Source organism: Galeopterus variegatus, unplaced genomic scaffold (genome assembly GCF_000696425.1).
Source record: "Galeopterus variegatus unplaced genomic scaffold, G_variegatus-3.0.2 Scaffold492, whole genome shotgun sequence".
In the NCBI taxonomy this organism is placed as follows: domain Eukaryota; kingdom Metazoa; phylum Chordata; class Mammalia; order Dermoptera; family Cynocephalidae; genus Galeopterus; species Galeopterus variegatus.
Genome location: NW_007726603.1, coordinates 445,974 through 463,991, shown reverse-complemented (window position 1 = coordinate 463,991; position 18,018 = coordinate 445,974). Strand labels below are relative to the sequence as shown.

The window sequence follows — 18,018 nt, the reverse complement described above, 5'->3', positions numbered from 1 at the left end:
GTACCTTTCTATTTTCATCACTGCACATTGGGCAGCAGAGGATCCGAATTAAGTTACTAGCTCTTAGTCCTGCAACAGTATCTGCTCTATATATTTACTATCTGGCTGATGCACATCTTGGGCAGTACGCAAGAATTTCTCTCACATTATAAGTGCGGACAGCGACAGATATGGGTGGGGAGTGGAAAGTAACGGGAGGCCTTACACTGGCTCAGCTCCAGCAATAAATCCATCATTACTCCATGGAACTGGCACACTCCCCGTGTATCTGTCACGGACCCCACCCTCTAGCCGGCAGGCCCGTATCCAGGGATCTCAATTAGAGATCTTGCAGCGAACAGGGCGTTTTATTCTTGTAACGCTAGAGGTGATGGACCTGCCAACGCCCTAGGGTGGGATATTCTGGGCTTGGATAATAAGAGAACGTAAATACAAACCAAAATGCCGAAGCCACTGTTTCCCGACAGCACTTCCTCACAAGAAAAAAAAAGGAGACTCAAAATCAGCCCTTTCAAAATGCCTCTCTTTGGAACTGAGGAGTTCGCAGGTAAGACACTCTACCGGACTCCACGCACAGCGGGCGCGCGCCCTCTGAGCCGGGCCACCAGCCTGCGCAGGTCCTAGACTCCTCCCTTCAGGAGGCTCACTCCCTCCCTTCTCAGCTACTTCCGGTTCTCACCGAACGCCCTCAGCGCGCTTGCGCCATTTTGATAGGCTTCTCCGGCTGAAGTAATCGGAGCGTTGCCTCTCTGGTACCACCCCCGCCACCTCTTCACCCCACCCACAGTTTACCGTCCGCCTCCCAAAATCTCGCGAGGGTAGGTGCGCGTCGGTATTTTGCGGGCCACTAGCTCTCCCAGCTGCTGTAATTGCTGCTGCGGGAGAAATTGGAGCTGCTGTCGCCGGCGCGCACGCCCTCCCCCACTGAGAAGAGCCACCGCCTCTTCTCTCGCGCTCCTGATACACCTATTGCCGGGAGCGGCGGCAGCAACAGTCTCTGGATCCACCCACCGCCTTCTCAGACGGCCGCTCTGCCGGTCATTCCCTCAGCCGGGCAACTGAGAGTGGCCCCCTGCTCCTAACCGGCTCCTCATTCTAGATTGTCTGCTCCCTCCTCAGCCTCGCCCGGGACCCACCTCCCCACAGTCTCGCTGGGGTGGAGGACGACGAGGAGGAGAAGAGAGTCACCCTTCCTCCGGGCGGCGCCGGCCCCCTCACCCGCGGGTGTGTCCTATAAATGGCGTCGGAAAGCGACACCGAGGAATTCTATGATGCCCCTGAAGATGTGCACCTAGGGGGCAGCTACCCCGTAGGGTAAGTAACTGCAGCTATAGCCCAGAAGCCGGGCATCCTAGTCTCCTGGCTTCTCCTGTGCCTCCCACCCCGACACACACCTCTCCCAGGTCCCGCTGTGTCCGTAACCGCTGTTCCTCTCAGTCACTCTCAAGCACTTCAGAACCCAGACCTAGGGCTCCTTAGGGAGAGGTGCGTCGGAGGAGGGGGTATCCCCAGCTCGGGCACCTTCCACCCCTTTCCCTGGTGAACGGCCCCAGGGGGTCTCTTGCAGCCCCTTTTTCCTCTTGTCCAGCCTTCTGCGAGGTGGGACAGCTTACTTGCCTGAGAGCAGGGATTTGTATTTGTGGGGTTCAGAGCTTACCTTTCAGCATCCGTTTTGGCCTTGGGGACCATAGATTAAAGGAACAGTAATAGAAATTGCACTTGTTTTTTTTCTTCCTTTTACCGCTAACTTACCTATTCACTCCAGAGGTGGCTGTAACTCCCCCGATTTGCCGTTCTCTTTTTCTTGCACAAGAAGAAAAGGAGCCGGGGAAAGGTTGGGTATTTACTTAAGAAAGTCTTCTAGCTGATGTAGTCTAGATCAACAGTGTTTTATTAAATAGCACCTTAGCGTGAGGCAAAGGAAAGCGAAGACAAGGTCCTTACCATTAGGGAGAATGCGGTCTAAAAGCGTAGCCGGACATAAATGTACACAACCGACCACAGAGATACAAACAAGTGCTGAGTAATCTGGTGGTTGGAAGGAGAGCCCTAGCTTTGTATTCTTTATGTAATTCTGCAAGATGTTTTAGTGGTGATTAATATGGGTGATTGTGAGTAGGAAGTACAGTAGTTGGAATGCTTCGCTTGACTAGAACTTCTACTTACCCACCCCTCCACTTTCCATAGTTGGAATAGTGTTCAAAGCGATTTCCCCGAATTCTTCTACGGATGTGTGTGGAACTAGAGGCAGTGAAATATATTTTCATGCTGGAAGAACTTGAGAATGGTAAAATTTTTATGGTAGTGTAAATCACTAAGGTGGTTCCGGGAGTTCAGCTGCCTTCAATTCTCATGCCTACCCGTATAGAAGAATTACCCTGTTTGATGCAAATAAAGTTATTCATACATTCTAGAAGTCGTTCTAAAACCCGATGTATTATATGTACCAAAAAAAAATTAAAGCAACAAAATAAGAAAGAAATTTACGTTGTTTATTGCAGATATATGTGTTTCCACCAACTTTCATATCATTATTGTGGGATTTTTGCATGGCAGTGGCCAATCTTGAGATGGCACTGAATCTCCTTCAAGTTCAGTGTCTGAGACAAGTTCATAGCTAGATAATAGAGGATACAAAATACGTTTGGATTTCCAAATACATTGGATTCCCTTGAAATTAATTTGTGTGTGATTTTCCCTTCTAAGTAATGAACTGTCAATTCAGGTTATATGAGAGACTGAATTTGTTAGTACTGTGTGTGTGCGTTGGGTGGGGGAGGGAAGTAACAATCAGTTTACATAATTTAGAGCTATGTGGATATTGTTCCTTTTCATTGAATAAAATAAGTTTAATTTTGAAGAGCAGTAGCTGTGTAAACTATCTAGTCCAGTACCTGGCACAGAGAAAGCATTCAAATGTTAATTCTCTTCTCCTTCCGTTCTTGGCATTAGCATATTCGTTAACATTACACAGTGCGTACTTTGGGAGGAAGTATAAAGAACTTGGAGCTATTTTATCTAAACTGGAAGAGTCATTTTGATAGAATTGATAGTCACTTCTTCCCCTATAGTATAATATGGCTTCCAGGCGCTTTGATTCTTTGATACTATGTAGAAAGTTTCTTGGGGACCAGCTTTCTAATTTTCACTGCAACCTACCCAAATACTGAATATGTTGAGCTCTATGCAACCTACCCAAATACTGAATATGTTGAGCTCTATGAATAATAATAGTACAGGGTCAGTCCTTGGATTTCACAGCTCCATGCTTTGTTAGTGAGAGGATTTGGAGGAGAATAGACCTATCTGGAGAATTGCATCTGAAAGGAACTAGCAGTACCGAGTGGACAGAAAAAGTTGGCTTCATTTACATTTTCCTCTATCCCTTGTGGCAGGTTTTGTCATTTGCATAAGGTACTGTGAAGAGACTTGGCTGGGCAACTAACAACCTCGAAAAGCAGTGAGAAACCTTGATTTGTGGAAACAGATGGTGTCACTAGATACTTGGTCATCAGAAATATCTTTTGTCCCTTGATATGAATTAGAGTGCAACAGCATACAAATTTTTAAGAGGTTAAAAGACCGAATTTGGACATTTTAAGAAATGTTCCTTACTGTTGTGTGTTTGGGAGTACAAAGACATTTCACTAAATTGTACTAAAGCGAGTAGGCAGTAGAGAGTTGTCTCATGTTTTGTTAATGAGAAGAATCCAAATACACAGTCCATTTCCTAGAATTGATTTATCTTTTGCATTTCCCCTCCAGTGGTGTTTTCAGCATTGTTAATCTACTCTTTGAGAGCAAATTTAATAAATTAAAAATCATCCCAGTTTTTTATAGAAAGACTTTTGATTCCAATACAGCCTACTTTTCCAGTGGCAGATCATCTCCACTTGCCCACCTTTGCAATATATACCACATTTATAAAGTTTTATTTTGATTGATATTATAGGTCAGGTTTTCTTATTCTTATCTCCATTTTTTTTCATATGAGGAACCTTAAGATAAGAGAAGTTATGTGACTTAATTGTCCAAGGAGACACATCGTAAGTGGCAGAGTTGAGATTTGAAACCAGCTCTACAGACTCCTAGTCCAGTATTTTTTTCTAGTATATGATAGCTAACTGTATGTGGAAGTGGAGAGGGTGTTGATGGGGTGGGGAGATCCTCCCCCAATAGATTCTGGAATAAAATGCTTTAGGACCGACTTGCTAAATTGAACCGATACATCTGTTTAAAACCAGCAGACCAAACTTTTCGGTTCTCTTGGATAGAAATTTTCAGTTTCTTTTAGGAATGTGTATTTTTGTTTTGTCAGATAAGAATTTTATGAGATCATAGCCTGTTACAGCTGGAAGGGACATCTAGTTAAACTCCTTCATATAAAATTTTGTGAAAACTGAAGCCCAGAGAGGGAAAATGACTTGTCCAAGGTGCCACAGCAAATTAGTGGCATAGATAGGACTAGAAACCAGATCAGTTTCTGCTACTGAGCTGTCTTTTGATAGAGCAGGAAGGGGAGGAGGAACTGTGGTGTAGTAGAAAAGAACTCTGAACTGAGTCATTTCATTTCCTCATGTTTAAATAGAAGAGATTACACTCTTGAGAACCCTTTCAACTCTAAATGGCTGTCATTGTATTGAGGTTTAATAATGTGCTTTTATTGATAAACTTTTGTTCTTGAGAAATCTTTCCTTTTTTTTTTTTTTTTAACCTTTTAGTTTAACAAACTTGATGGCCTTTGGTACAAGACCCACAGATTTGAAATTAAATATTTACTTGGGTAAGTTATATATAAGATGAATGGCCCTGCTAACTCACCTACACATACTAAAAGGCTGGCACAGAGAACATGTTATAAAAATAAATGTAACATTTTCAGCACTACTTATTTTTTTAGTGGCAGACAAAATATTTTTGAGGCCTTGGAAGGAGGGTAGAAACATTTTTAGAATAGGAGGGGAGTGGAGATCATTTAGCCCAGCCCTCCCATTTAACTGAAAATGAAACCTAGGCTCAGAGAGGGGAGTGAGACATTGCTGATTAGTGGCAGACTTGGAACTAGAACCCAAGTCTCTTGATTCCTCATTTATAAAATGCTGCATGTCTGTGGAAGGAGGGAAAGTATTGCTGGGTATCCCTGCTGTAGGTTTCTGGCATTTACCCTGTTAGCCAGTCTTCTAAGATGGTCTACTGCTATCTAACTTGACTCTTTCTTCATGTCTTGCCCAGAGAACACTGACTGTTCTAAGATCCTAAGTTTTGCTCATTAATTTTCTCCAAGTCGGGATGAAAAACGGTGACAGAATAGCATATCTAAGAACAGTGGTTGTTACTTATGTTATTTTATTTTTTTGAATCTAGTTAGTGTTGACTGCAATCTACCATATTTAGATTGGAGTAATGGCAAAATCTTAAGTTATGGGAAGGGAGATCAAACTAGTGAAGAATTGTTAGGTCTAAAAACCAAAAAGTTGCATAGCTGCCTTTGTTAAAAACTCGGTTTCTCACTTTACTTAGGCATCAGAAACTTTTCTCTCTGAATTGAAAAATGATACATTTTAATTTTTTAAAAATTGTGTGATAAGAATTACTTTAGGAAAAAATCCTTTAAAATGGCTGTTTGTTCCTGAGTTGGCATTTAATCATAAATTATATTTGATCATGGATTATATTTGATTGCTGTTGGCTTTGTGGATTGATAGAAATATATCTATAAATGCTGTTTATCACACTCATGTAACATCATATTGAAGTAGAGAAAAACCTTCTACACGTTAATTAGTAATTCAAATTCTAAATATAGTGACCTCGAATTGTCAATTGGTGATTCATGGAGGTAGGACAGTCCATAGCAGTATGGCAATTTGGGGGCTCAATTTAAATCATTACAAACTTCTGTAAATTGAAAACTTTATTCTGTTTTTGTGATGACCTACTTCCTAAAATAGGATAGATAAAATTTAGTTTTTAAAAATGTTAAAAACCTAGATTTAGGATGTGAAGTTCAATAATGATCTTATAGAATAGAAAAGAATTTGTATTTCTAATTATTGGTATTTGAGACATATTATATAATCTTTACAATACACAGCACTCCATGTGTCCTCTTAAGTTCATTGTTGTGACTTTGACAAAGTCAGGTGAATTTGCCAGGTAAGCCCCTTAATTTGGTCTGTTTCTTCCTCATACTGTGCCTGCAATTTTGGTAGTTACTTTCTGGGGCAGTAGTGGTGGTGGTAGTGGAAGTGGAGGAAGGGAGTAGGTGAAGGTAGCCCCAGCAGCCAGTATAGAAACCAGGTTATAAGGCTGCTTACTCGGGAGTGGATAACTGAGATATGACAAATCCCACCACTTCATATTGTTTTAGATAAGCATATACACAATGTGAATTAACCCTTTCTGTAAGAGATTAATAACCTGTAAGAAATACCTCGAACAAAATTTAAAGTAATAAAAATTGTATGTACTTTATGATGCCCTATTGATATCTAATCTAAGTTGAATTTGGTAATCATCTTTCTGTTTTCTATCCAGAGCTAAGCTAATTTCTACAAACTTTCATAACGTCTGTTCTCTTGCTGTTCAATATTATTCAGCTAACCAGCTAAACTTTTTTTTTATTGAAACGTAATTGATTGTACATATCTGTGGGGTACAGCATTGAATATCAATACTTGTGTAACCAGCTAAACTTTTAATTGGGTGTTTTCCTGACTCTTCAGAGTGGAACCCTATCTGTTCTCTTATTTCAAACTGAGCAAACTTTGTGTTAGTTTGTCATCTCATGATTCAAGATTGAGGAAAAAGCATTATTATTTTAAAAAGCACATTTAAAAAGACATATTGTGGGCCCCGTACCTGATGGCAACCTCAGTGTTTTTCCCCAGTCACTATACACATTTATCTTAGTTACTATAGAAACCAATCTATTAGTTTTTCTTTTAGCGCTTTTGCCTTCTCTCAGACACTAGGATTACCATATAATCAGGTTCTGCTAAAGCGCTTCAGGTTTTAGCATTTTATTACCAGCTGCAGATGCCTGGCAGTTTACAATTTGGCATTTCATCGGGGTCAGTTGCTTTCAAATCCACAAAATCTTTTTCACTCCAAACATTTTTAAACATTTTAAACATACAGAATTTAACAAACACATATTTAGGCAGCAGTTTCCTCATACTAATTTTCTCAGGTCCTATGTTTGTCATTGTCTTGAAGATTGACTGCATTGCATCACTGGCATCCAATTACCATCCCTTTGTAATATCAAGTAGAATAAATTTCAAGATCAAGGGTGACCGTTTGAGAAATATACTTGCAAATGTGATTTTAAGCTCAGTATTATCATGAATTAGCAGAAGTAACTTAAAAGCATCTTGATTTCATCAGTAACTACCAAATAAATAATTTGGCTTTTAACAAAAATGATTTCTATAGGTTGTAGAATGCTTGGACTTTAGATTAGTTCTAATCTGAGAAAACTATTTAGAAACTTAGTAGGAAATGTTATCATTCTTTTGCAATCTTTGAATAAATGGGAAAAGAAAGGTAAAAGAATGAATGATTGTATGGGTCTTTAAGTCTTTCATATTTACTTGATTTTTTTTAATCTTAAAAACCTCAGAATTCATATAACAAAAATAGTTTTAAATTATAAATATGTTTACTTGTCTTGCTAAAAATAAGGATATTGAAAAAATATTTAGAATATATAAGCTACTTCTGTTAATGTTTGGTTTTTTGGTGCTTATGCTTAATATTGCATGGTGTGTTAATAACTTCTAAACAGGCACAATTAATCTTTGTGTTAATTGAATTGGAGGTAGTTAATCTGTCAGTGACTTAACCAGTATTGGTATCTAATTCCTTACATAAAAATAACATAAGTCATTTCTTTTTAAAAATCAAAGTAGAATGTGTACTTTTCAAAAAGTTTATTTTTCCAAATTAGAAGATTATTGTAGTAAGCTTGTAAGTTTGTACTTTTGGCCCTGAAATGAGTAAATTAAGTCTTCCTGGCTTGAATTTTTATTTAAATCATGATTTGAATGATTTCATTTTAAGGCTAGTATATCCTATCTAAAACTAGTTAAATTCTGATAATGACCCCAAAGGAGAACTTTAATTGCACAAATAGACTTAAGAGTCCAAAGTTTTACCTTTTCCACAGGGCCCTGATCCTTAAAAATTTTAAGAGAAGAGGGAAACAATTTTTAAAAGTCTTAGGGTGACACGTTAAATTTTTGGAAACTTCTGATGGAAAACTTTAGCGATTTTTTCCAGTAGACAGCCTATATAGAATAAGCCATGCCTGTATAAAACCTAGTTGACCACTACTAATTGTAATAGTCTATTCCTGTACAAAACTCATTGAACCGTGGCATTCTTACGAACCACAGATCAAGTTTTCTAGAGAACCAATATATAGTATGTAGTGCTATATTCAAGCTCACTTTCTCAGAAACAGACATCCTAGTTACTAAGCAGGCTCAAGAGAAGGGGTGGGAGTGTTCTTTCTGGCATTGCTCTTGAACTGGTAAGAATAGCTGCAGATGAACTTAATGTCCATAGTCCTCTTTTAAATCTGTCCCTGAAAGTCTTTCTTTAAATTGGGAGACAGAGGGAATCATCTTTGTGGTTATTAGCAGTACTAGTAACAATTTGAGTTTTTGGTGTTCTTTTTTAAAATTTATTTTAAAATATGCATGTCTACCTATGTCAAACCGAAATGGCAGATGGTTTGAACATTTCCCGCAGCCCCAATTACACCCCTTTCACTGCCAGCTTTCTCCTTCCTAGCTTTCCCAAAATCAGTACAGACATTTTCCAGCATAACAACTTTTTGTCCTTTACAATTGAGAAGGGACAGTGATGGATGAAATATAAAGGATGGGAACTTCAGGAAGGAGTAAAGGAAATATTGATTAAATTGGATATTCTGTAGTGAATGCATTGGTAAGTGGTATTGATTAGTGTCACAGGTGGGAGCTGGTCATTCATTAATGGAAGATAGGTGAGCAGAATGAATAGGTAGCACAGTAAAACTAGTACCTTTGTGACTGAAAGCAAGTAAACTAAGTATTTTGCAGTTGCTATTTTATCTTCATTGGATTGGCTTAAGGGTTTAAATTTAATGACTAAGATCTGTCCTTTTTCACTTAAGTGAATTTTATTATCCCTATTATGTCCCAGGTTATAGCTCTTGGCTGTTGACTTTTATTTTAACCTTATTTCTCAGCATAGAGAGATGTCCACAGTTGGTGTATAGCAGCGACAGGAGGTTTAGGTAGGAATGGGGGTAGTAAGTAAGCATGCTCTGTGGTGTTCCATTTTTCTTCCCAATTTCTTCTACTTTTGAACTTCCAGGTTCTCTCAAATCTCCACCCAATCCTCTCCCGCCCCAACCCCCCCCCCCCCCACCCCCCCCCCCCCACCAGTTCCTATAGGAGGAGGGAAGTAAGGGAGGGGACTGAGGTAAGCACAGTGGTTTGGATTTATGGGACCTTTGTAACTTGGGGACATACTATACTCAGTAAATATTAAATGTTGACAGTGAGATGTTGCGTTATCCTACACTCATATCAATTCCTTGTTACCAACTTTTTTTTTCAGGGATGAATGTGTTCACAATACGAAAGAAGTATTATAGTCTTACATGTCGTTACACACAAAGAATGATAATTCTATAATGCCAGCTAATGTTGGGCATTCGTTTTCAAAGTTCTTTTACTCACATTATCATTTCTGATTATCCTATAGTTCTGTGAGATAGTCAGGACAATTTTTGTGAGATAAGACAATTTTTATGAGATAGGTAGGACAGTTATTGGCAGCTCAGGGTGGATAAGGAGAGACTTGTCACACAGCCATAAAGAGGTGGAACTTCATTAACTTAATTAGATGAATGGTTTGGACTAGAGATGTAAAATGTTAGGTTCCTCCCTACTTTCCTTTTCTAAACTATAAACATTTTTGCTTATATTTTATACTTATAACCTGAATTATTAAAACGACAGTGCTAACTCTCCTACCATTTGGGTATGTGTAATTTACTGTTTGAAACAATAAAAAGCCACATTTTTTATGTTTGTTTTTTTAAGCTTTGACATATTGATTATGGTACTATAGCCAGGTCAGAAAACGACCTTACTACTGAAAGAGCTGGAATCCCAGACACTGTTGACTGCATTTCAAAGGGTACGTTCTTTGTTACTAAGGGAACCCCCCTTAGGGTGTGAGCTTCTGCTGATTTGGGCTTTAGTGCCTCATCAAAAAGTCTTAATCCTAGATTTTTTTTCTGTAATTATTTTGTAGATTGTTGTCAGTTGTTTAGCTTGGCCACACGACTATGTTGTTGATTTTTTTTTTTTTTTAGTATAACTCTTGATTCATATTTTTGGCCATAAGCCACTAAGTAGAAATACAGTGGGTTTTTTTTTCCCTTCCCCTTCTAATGTGTTTTCTAGCAGTAATGATAAGTGTATGTGGTAGTTATTAACATTTTCCACATAATCAAACCTCTACTGGCTATCAAATTAACGGGAAAAATGCATTCCTATTAGCTACGTAACTAGAAAAATTACATGATCAGTAATTACTATTTAAGATATAAATAAGTTTGAACAATCTTTTTTTTAATAAAAAAGAGCTTAAACTTGGCCTACAGAATATTTTACTTAGGCAAGCATTCTAGGTAATTTAAGATTTTGTTAGACTATTTATCAAATCCTTGATACGTATTTCATAAAAGAATGCAGAAATAGAAATTCAAATACATAAAGCATAGAAATTGAACCTATAAAATAAAGTGCTTAATATTAAATCTTACTGAAATATGTTTGGTTTTCTATTATTCATGATATTGAGGAAGAACATGAATAATTAAAAGCTACCAGTTACACCAAAATCTCAGTTCAGTCACTAGTTTACAACTTTCTTTCCTTCAAACCTTCTATCAGAGATAATAACAGTAGACTTTTTAAAATTAAAACAAAATGAGTGGTTTGGTTCAAATTTTGTTCCTCTAACCATATTTAGTGATGAGTAGTGAACACAGAAGAAAAACAAGGAATCTTAAGTCTAAATAATCAGTTCACTGATAATAGAATTGATCAATTTAATTTTTTTTAAAAGGGGGTTATGACAGGTACTTTTTAGTTGCTAATTTTTATTTAGAAGTTATTGGCATTAGGGCCGAGCCCGTGGCGCGCTCGGGAGAGTGCGGCGCTGGTAGCGAAGTAGCGCTCCCGCCGCGGGTTCTGATCCTATATAGGGATGACCGGTGCGCTCACAACACTCACTGGCTGAGCACGGTGCGGCCGGTCTCAAAAAGGACAAAAAAAAAAAGAAGTTATTGGCATTTACTTTTTAAGGTTAGCACTCAGCTGAATGTTTTACATAACTTACAAAATCATATTAGCACAGTAATTTGATAAAGCTTCTGTAATATGGCCTGTAGCCCATCATCTTGTTTGTTTACTTTTTTGAAAGTAAGTTACAAAATGATTTTTAGGATGATCACATTAGGTATTGAGTTCTCCAGGCCAGCATAAATTTAGTTATCTCTTTGTTTCTCAATTTTACTAGAAATTACTTTAAATCATTTGTAGATGTGACATTTATTCTAACCTACTTTGACAAATTGGGACATTGTGATATAGCTGCCTTATCCTGGAGTTAATTTTTTTAATGTACATATTTGTTGAATGGTTGGAAGCTGCAAAGAAGAATATTTTTAGTTTAGAATTCTTGGGCCGGCCCGGTGGCGCACTGGATAGTGCGCCGCTTGGGAAGCATGGCGGCGCTCCCGCCCGAGGGTTCGGATCCCACATACAGACCAGTTCCTGCTCGCTGGCTGAGCGAGGCGCGGGAGCAACACTGAGGGTTGCAATCCTGTTGCCGGTCCCCGGTCCGGTACAGGGGCAACACTGAGGGTTGCGATCCGTTGCCGGACATGGAAAAAAAAAAAAAAAAAAAAAAAAAGAATTCTTGAGTAGGCCAAGGGAGATGATTTATTTTTCTTTTACTTTGACAATAAATACATTATCAAGCTGTTCTTTTAGGAATATGGCATAAAACTATATTTATATCATAAAAATGATATAAATCATTTTTGAAAAATCAGGTTGTTTTAGACAAGATATAGTTGCTTAAGAATCCACTTTAAGTTTATAATTACCTTATATGTGAACAGATTTATATTTCATGATAAAGTTTCCTTTGGTTTCATTAAAGATAATTTACAAATATTGCCACCACAAGACCTACTTTCGGAAAATGTAGAGCCATTGTTCCAAATTTTCTCACCATCTGTTTCTGTTAATATCATTGACAAAATAATTATTAGGTATTTTTAGATATATCCTACTTCTAGGCTTTCATAGTATTTAAAACTTAAAATGGCCTTTCAAATGATAATAAAAGTAATAATTTACATCTTGAAGATTCAGTTTATTCCCTATTAGATAATTGTTGTAACTATGTTCTCAGCTTTTTGTTAATCTTGTTAATAAACCAATATTGCCTTGTACCCAGGGAAATTTCAGTCATTCCTATATTCTACTGCCTAGTTAAAACATGACATTTTAGGATGTACTAGGAAAATAAAATTACGATTTCCTAGCACTTATTTTTTTTTCCCTGCTATTCCTAGACTTTTCTGGTTTAGTCGGATGGTCACTTTTAGTAGTTGCTAAGTTAAAATAGGACTATGAGAATGAGTATGGTACTGTTACAAATGATTTGGGTTTGAAAATCTAACAGGTGATTTTTCTCTTAGATAACATGTCTTCAATTTGAGTACTGTTATTAGGTTGAAGGAGCTTCTTGATTTCCCAGCCTTCTATGGGGGGGTTTTACATTTAGCATAGAATCTATCAAAACTTTCTGCACAATATAATTAATACAATCAATATATACATTTAAACTTCAGTATACAATACTGCATACCAAATTTTTAAAACCGCACTTACAGCAAGATTTAAAAACAAAACAGTATCTTGTTCTCTAAATTTGAACTGTTTTCACGTTTTTATTTAACCTGGGGTTAGTTGGTTGGTTTTTATTTTTGTTTTTTGTTTCTTCTTGTCGTTTTCTTGCCTAGCCTTAGTGGGCAAAAAAATCTTCATGTCAATGTTTTCAAGTACCAGAAACTTGTTTCCCTGTTTAGACTTAGTACGGTAATGTTGATCTTACTTTGCTATCAGATCTTAGTGTTTCAGCTTGCTTTAGAAATCAAAACCCTTTAATTAGCCGCTTCCTTTAATGATCAGCTAAGGTCTTATCTATGCTCATATCCTGTTCACCTCAAGGGCCTTAGAATCCCAGCACCTTCTTTATATAGGCAAGTTATTCTTGCTCTGCTTGATTCAGTTCCATAATGCACTGCTTAGGCTCATCTTACTTTTATATTTTCCTTATGGTAAAGGTAAAAAGAAGAGGGGAATAAAAACATCAAGCTGTCAGGTAATTCCCTGTTTAAACCCTTTGTAGTCACCTTCCTGTGAGAAAAATGTTTCCCAAGCCACCAACATTATTCCAGCTGACTCACTGTATATTCCCTCCTTCCATGTCATAGCTCCTTTAGGAGTCTATCAGGAATTTTGCAACCTGATAAGAGGCTTCTTCAGAGCCAACAACTTTTTTTTTTTCTTTCCCCACAGAGCATAAAAAAAAAAAAAGAGAGTTTTCATACTAACAGAAAAAGAAAAGACCTTGTTAGTCCGTTTTCTGTGTGTTGCCTAATTATTTTGGTATATTTTTTTCATCAAGTATTATGAGAAGTCTGGAAATGGGGGTGTTTAGTGTGAGATTGCTCTTATATATATTTTTTACTTTAGAAGGTGGTTCTTTGAGTTCCTAGTTGTTTAGTTGAATATGAAACAGGTGGAAAATATAGATTTAGTTTGCTCACTGATTCCTCCCTATTCACAGAAGGCGTGCAGATTGTGTGTGTGTGTGTGTGTGTGTGTGTGTGTGTGTGTGTGTGTGTGTTTTCAGATAGCCCTCAGGTAAGGGGTAGAGAAACACCAAGCCCAAAAGGCATAAAGATCTGTCTATAGCTAATGCATGAGAAACTAGAGGTAGGATGGCTTATGGGCTCTGGCTCTTTGAAACCACAGAAATTCAGTGTTCTTTTTAAAAAGTTCACTTTAACACTTGCACCATGATTTTAAGTCCTGATTACCCTGAGGCCATAGCTCATGAGTGATGAAGATCCAAGGTTGAAATTGGAAAGCATGATCTAATATTAATTGCCTGGAGAGAAGAAGCTCTGAAAAACTGTTAGGTTTCTACTATAGTCAGTCATGTCAATAGCTGATTTCAAAACGTAGGTGCAGCTAGCTTCTATTTGGGGAATCTAATCTATATGGTTTCTTAATACACACTTGTATGGATTGCTCTTCAAATCTAGGCGCTATTAGTGCTTCAGATTGTGGGAGGATGTTGAGATGCCTTGACAGAATTGAGAAGCAAATTCTACTTCATATTGTGGAAGGCTCATCAGTTTTCTTTATTGGTATTAAAATAAAGTATCTGAAATATTTCTAATATCCTTTTTATAAAGTGAGGAGAGTGTCCTAAAATGACTTTGTACGTGTAGTAGCTGAATCTCCTTTTTACTGATAACATAATTTTTAATTGATATTCATCTAGAAAGCTGGCTGTTGATGTTTATTTGACCTACATAGACTAACCTCATTTTGAACACGTTGACTGAGGACAGTTTCATATAAATATCTTTATAAATAACGGTTATATCAGTTTACATATCTAGAAATTTTGTCAATTTGTTACAAGCCATCTTGTTTTTTATTTTTTCTTGGGGGGGTACATTCTAAGCCAAAATAATGAAGCTGTTAATATAACTTCCTACTCTTCACTGAGCGTTTTTGATAAATGTACATAATACCATATATATAGTATTTGCATTTGGGCATATGCACTGAATGCACTGTCTAGAAAAGCTTTGAGTTAATACATACGTGCAAGTTTTTTCCCCGTTCAGTGAACTATTGAATACTTAGATGAGTATTTATATAATGATGTTGACCATCAATTTCTCCCACTTTGTCCCTTTAACATGCAAAAACAGATCATAGGATTGTCAACCTAATGAACTTGGAGGTGGGTTAGAGTTGCTAGATAAAGTACAGGGCACTCAGTTAAATGCCAATTTCAGATAAACATACTAAAAACATATTCATTGTTTATCTGAAATTGGAATTTGACTGGACATCTTATACTTTTAGTTGCTAAATCTGCCAACTCTAGGTGGGGGAGAAGCAGAAGGAGAGTAGTGGATGTGGGCACAGTTGTGAGATTTAAATACAACTAGAATGTGCAATGATGAGAGTACCATTTACTCTGACAGGAATACTAAGATTTTTGAGTGCAATGCTGTTCATTTTACTGTCCAACACTAAAACAGTGAAAACAAAGCTCAAAAATACCAAAACTTAACTATATATTGTCTAGGGGTTTGTATATGTATGATAAAACTATTTTTAAGAAGGAAAAAGTAAGGGAACAATAAAAATCTGGGACAGTGGCTACCTCTAAGGCAGATGGATTAGACAACACAGTCGCTGCACTGTTACTAATGCTGTTCTAATTATCAGGTAACATGGTGAGTCACAGGAGTTCATCTGTTATGCTTCATAATTGCATGTATATGCTATATATGCTGTTTTGTACATATCAAATATAAAATAACAGTTTAAAAATTAAAACATAGACTTGAGTAAGAAAATTAGCCTATATGCAAAGTTTCACTGTAAATACTTCCCAAGATAAATCCCAAAACATCATCAGTTTCTCAAAGGTCAGGTCAAGTAATTAATAGATTGTAGAATGATTACTTGTCTACTGTAATACATCTAAAATAATGAAACTCTCTGGTTTATGAAAATTTCATTTTTATTTGATCTCTGTAGTGGCAAAGCTTCAGTTTTTGTCTTTACTCAGAAAGATTACTAATAGTTCAAATGTATTATATGCCAAGTTTAAGGAAAGAAAAAAACAGCTAGAAGAACATGCATAAAGATTTGATTAGAGAAATGACCTAGGTATAAATTCTAGGATTCCTCAGGCAGAACAAAAATCACAAATAGCTCTGCTCTCCTTGATTAGTTTTTGAAAATTAGATTTCCAAATCCCATATAAGAATTATTTGGACAGTCTACAGTAACCATCAATAAGCAGAAAAATTTATCTTTAGCAAGTTCCAGTTTAGAGCATTAAGCTGAAGCGTTTTCTGTATATTTATTTAGTGTTTTAAAGCACTTCTAGTTCTCTGTAGCCTTGTATAATTTTCTACTGTAGAAATAGCTATTCCAGGGAGCCTTTCCAAATATATCCCTTTCCCCCTCTTATATACACTTAGGCCCCTCCTTCGTGCTTACTAGATATCATGTGCTTGTGTCTCTCATTGCAATTACCACATTGTTTCGAAATAATCTATTCATGTATTTGCCTCACCCACCAAGATTGTGATCTCTCTGTGGGCAAGAGCTGGGTCTTTCCAGTCCTTTTTATTTTTTTAACACCTGGCAGTGCCTGGCACATGGTGGACAACCAATAAGGCTTTGTTGACTGAATGAAGGAACCCAACTCTTTCATTTTATAGGTGTGGAAATGGTTTTGGGCTATAACCCTGTAAGACACAATCCTGAATGCTAAATCCCAAACGTTGAAATATCAAAAGATCAAAATCCCTAAAGTCTAAAATCCCAAAAATCATAATCCTGAAACATCAAAACCCCGAAAATATAATTCTGGAAAAAAATAATTTAAAAATTCTGTAAAGACATTTATTTACATTTTTAAAAGGAGATTTATTTGAGAAACATAAAAACACTGCAGAACACCTCATAGGCCACTTTCTACAGTAAAATAGGCAATAATAACACATATTTTTGCAAGCATAAACACTCAGGTATACTAACAGGTGCACAGGTATAACAGATATGAGCAGACTAACCATATTCATAAAGAAAGATCAAAAGCAAAATGTATAAACGCACATCACTACTGTTGGTAATTGTGTGCACTCAGCTTTATAACTGCAGTGATTTGAATAACTGGAGTCTTTTGACCAGATTATCGAAAGCCACGATGGATCACCTCCACATATGCAATCAACCAAAGAGCCGAAATCTTGAGAAATTTTATCTTTCGCAAATGCAGATGCACAAAAAGGACACCTCTTTATTTATTTTCAATGTTTTTACATACATGCACAGTACTTACACACAGAATCAACATTTTGATAATGTCCTTTCATGGAGTCAAATTTACAAAAATACATAGAACGAATTAGAACTCTCTAAAATTCTTTATGCAGTTTATACCTTCAGTATTGGAAATGAAGCAAAGATGAATTCTGCTTTCAGGACTTTAACATTCGGGATTTTAATCTTTTGGGATTGTGCTTTTGGGGATTTTAGATGTTGGGGATTTTAGACTTTAGGGATTTTGATCTTTCAGGATTTCATCATTCGGGATTGTGTCTCTCAGGATTATGATTGGCACTGGTGGAAATTGGTTTAGAGAGATTTTGAGACTTTGGAAATGGAAACAAAAGACCATAGCAGTCATCTGTTCCAACCTTCTGCAATATCCCTGTTAAGGTATCATTAAATTTCTGTTTGAATACTTTATCAGGGAAACAGCTCTTTTGTTTCTAATTTCCAGTTGTTATTGACCTCATTAGGTTGAGCAAAAGTCTACTGCCTTATAATTTCTACTCTCAGTCCTACTTCTGCTGTATGATGCCTCAGACATTTGAAGACAGCACTTTTCTTCCTTATTTTCTCCAGGTTAGTCATCCTTAGTTCTTTGTATCATTCTACTGTTTCTAGAACATTCAACAAATTGGCTTTTTTCTTTTGGATATGTTCTATTTCATCAGTGTTCCTCTTAAAATATGGTATTCCAAATAGTACACAATGTTCTTAAGTGTGCTCTTATCAGTGAGAAGTTGAGTAGAATTTACCACTCCTCTTGTTCTGGACATAA

The 18,018-nt window shown here is 37.0% G+C and overlaps 1 protein-coding gene across 1 annotated transcript in view; it reads left to right on the top strand.

Annotated features, from left to right (window-relative positions):
• Positions 1-802: 802 nt before the first annotated feature.
• The window catches only part of WDR44 (WD repeat domain 44), a 77,991-nt gene continuing 60,775 nt past the window's right edge, over positions 803-18,018 (top strand). Inside the window, exon 1 of the mRNA XM_008569407.1 lies at positions 803-1,314. Within this exon, the coding sequence (XP_008567629.1) occupies positions 1,238-1,314 (77 nt within the window). The 5' untranslated portion in view covers positions 803-1,237. The remainder of the gene's footprint in view (positions 1,315-18,018) is intronic.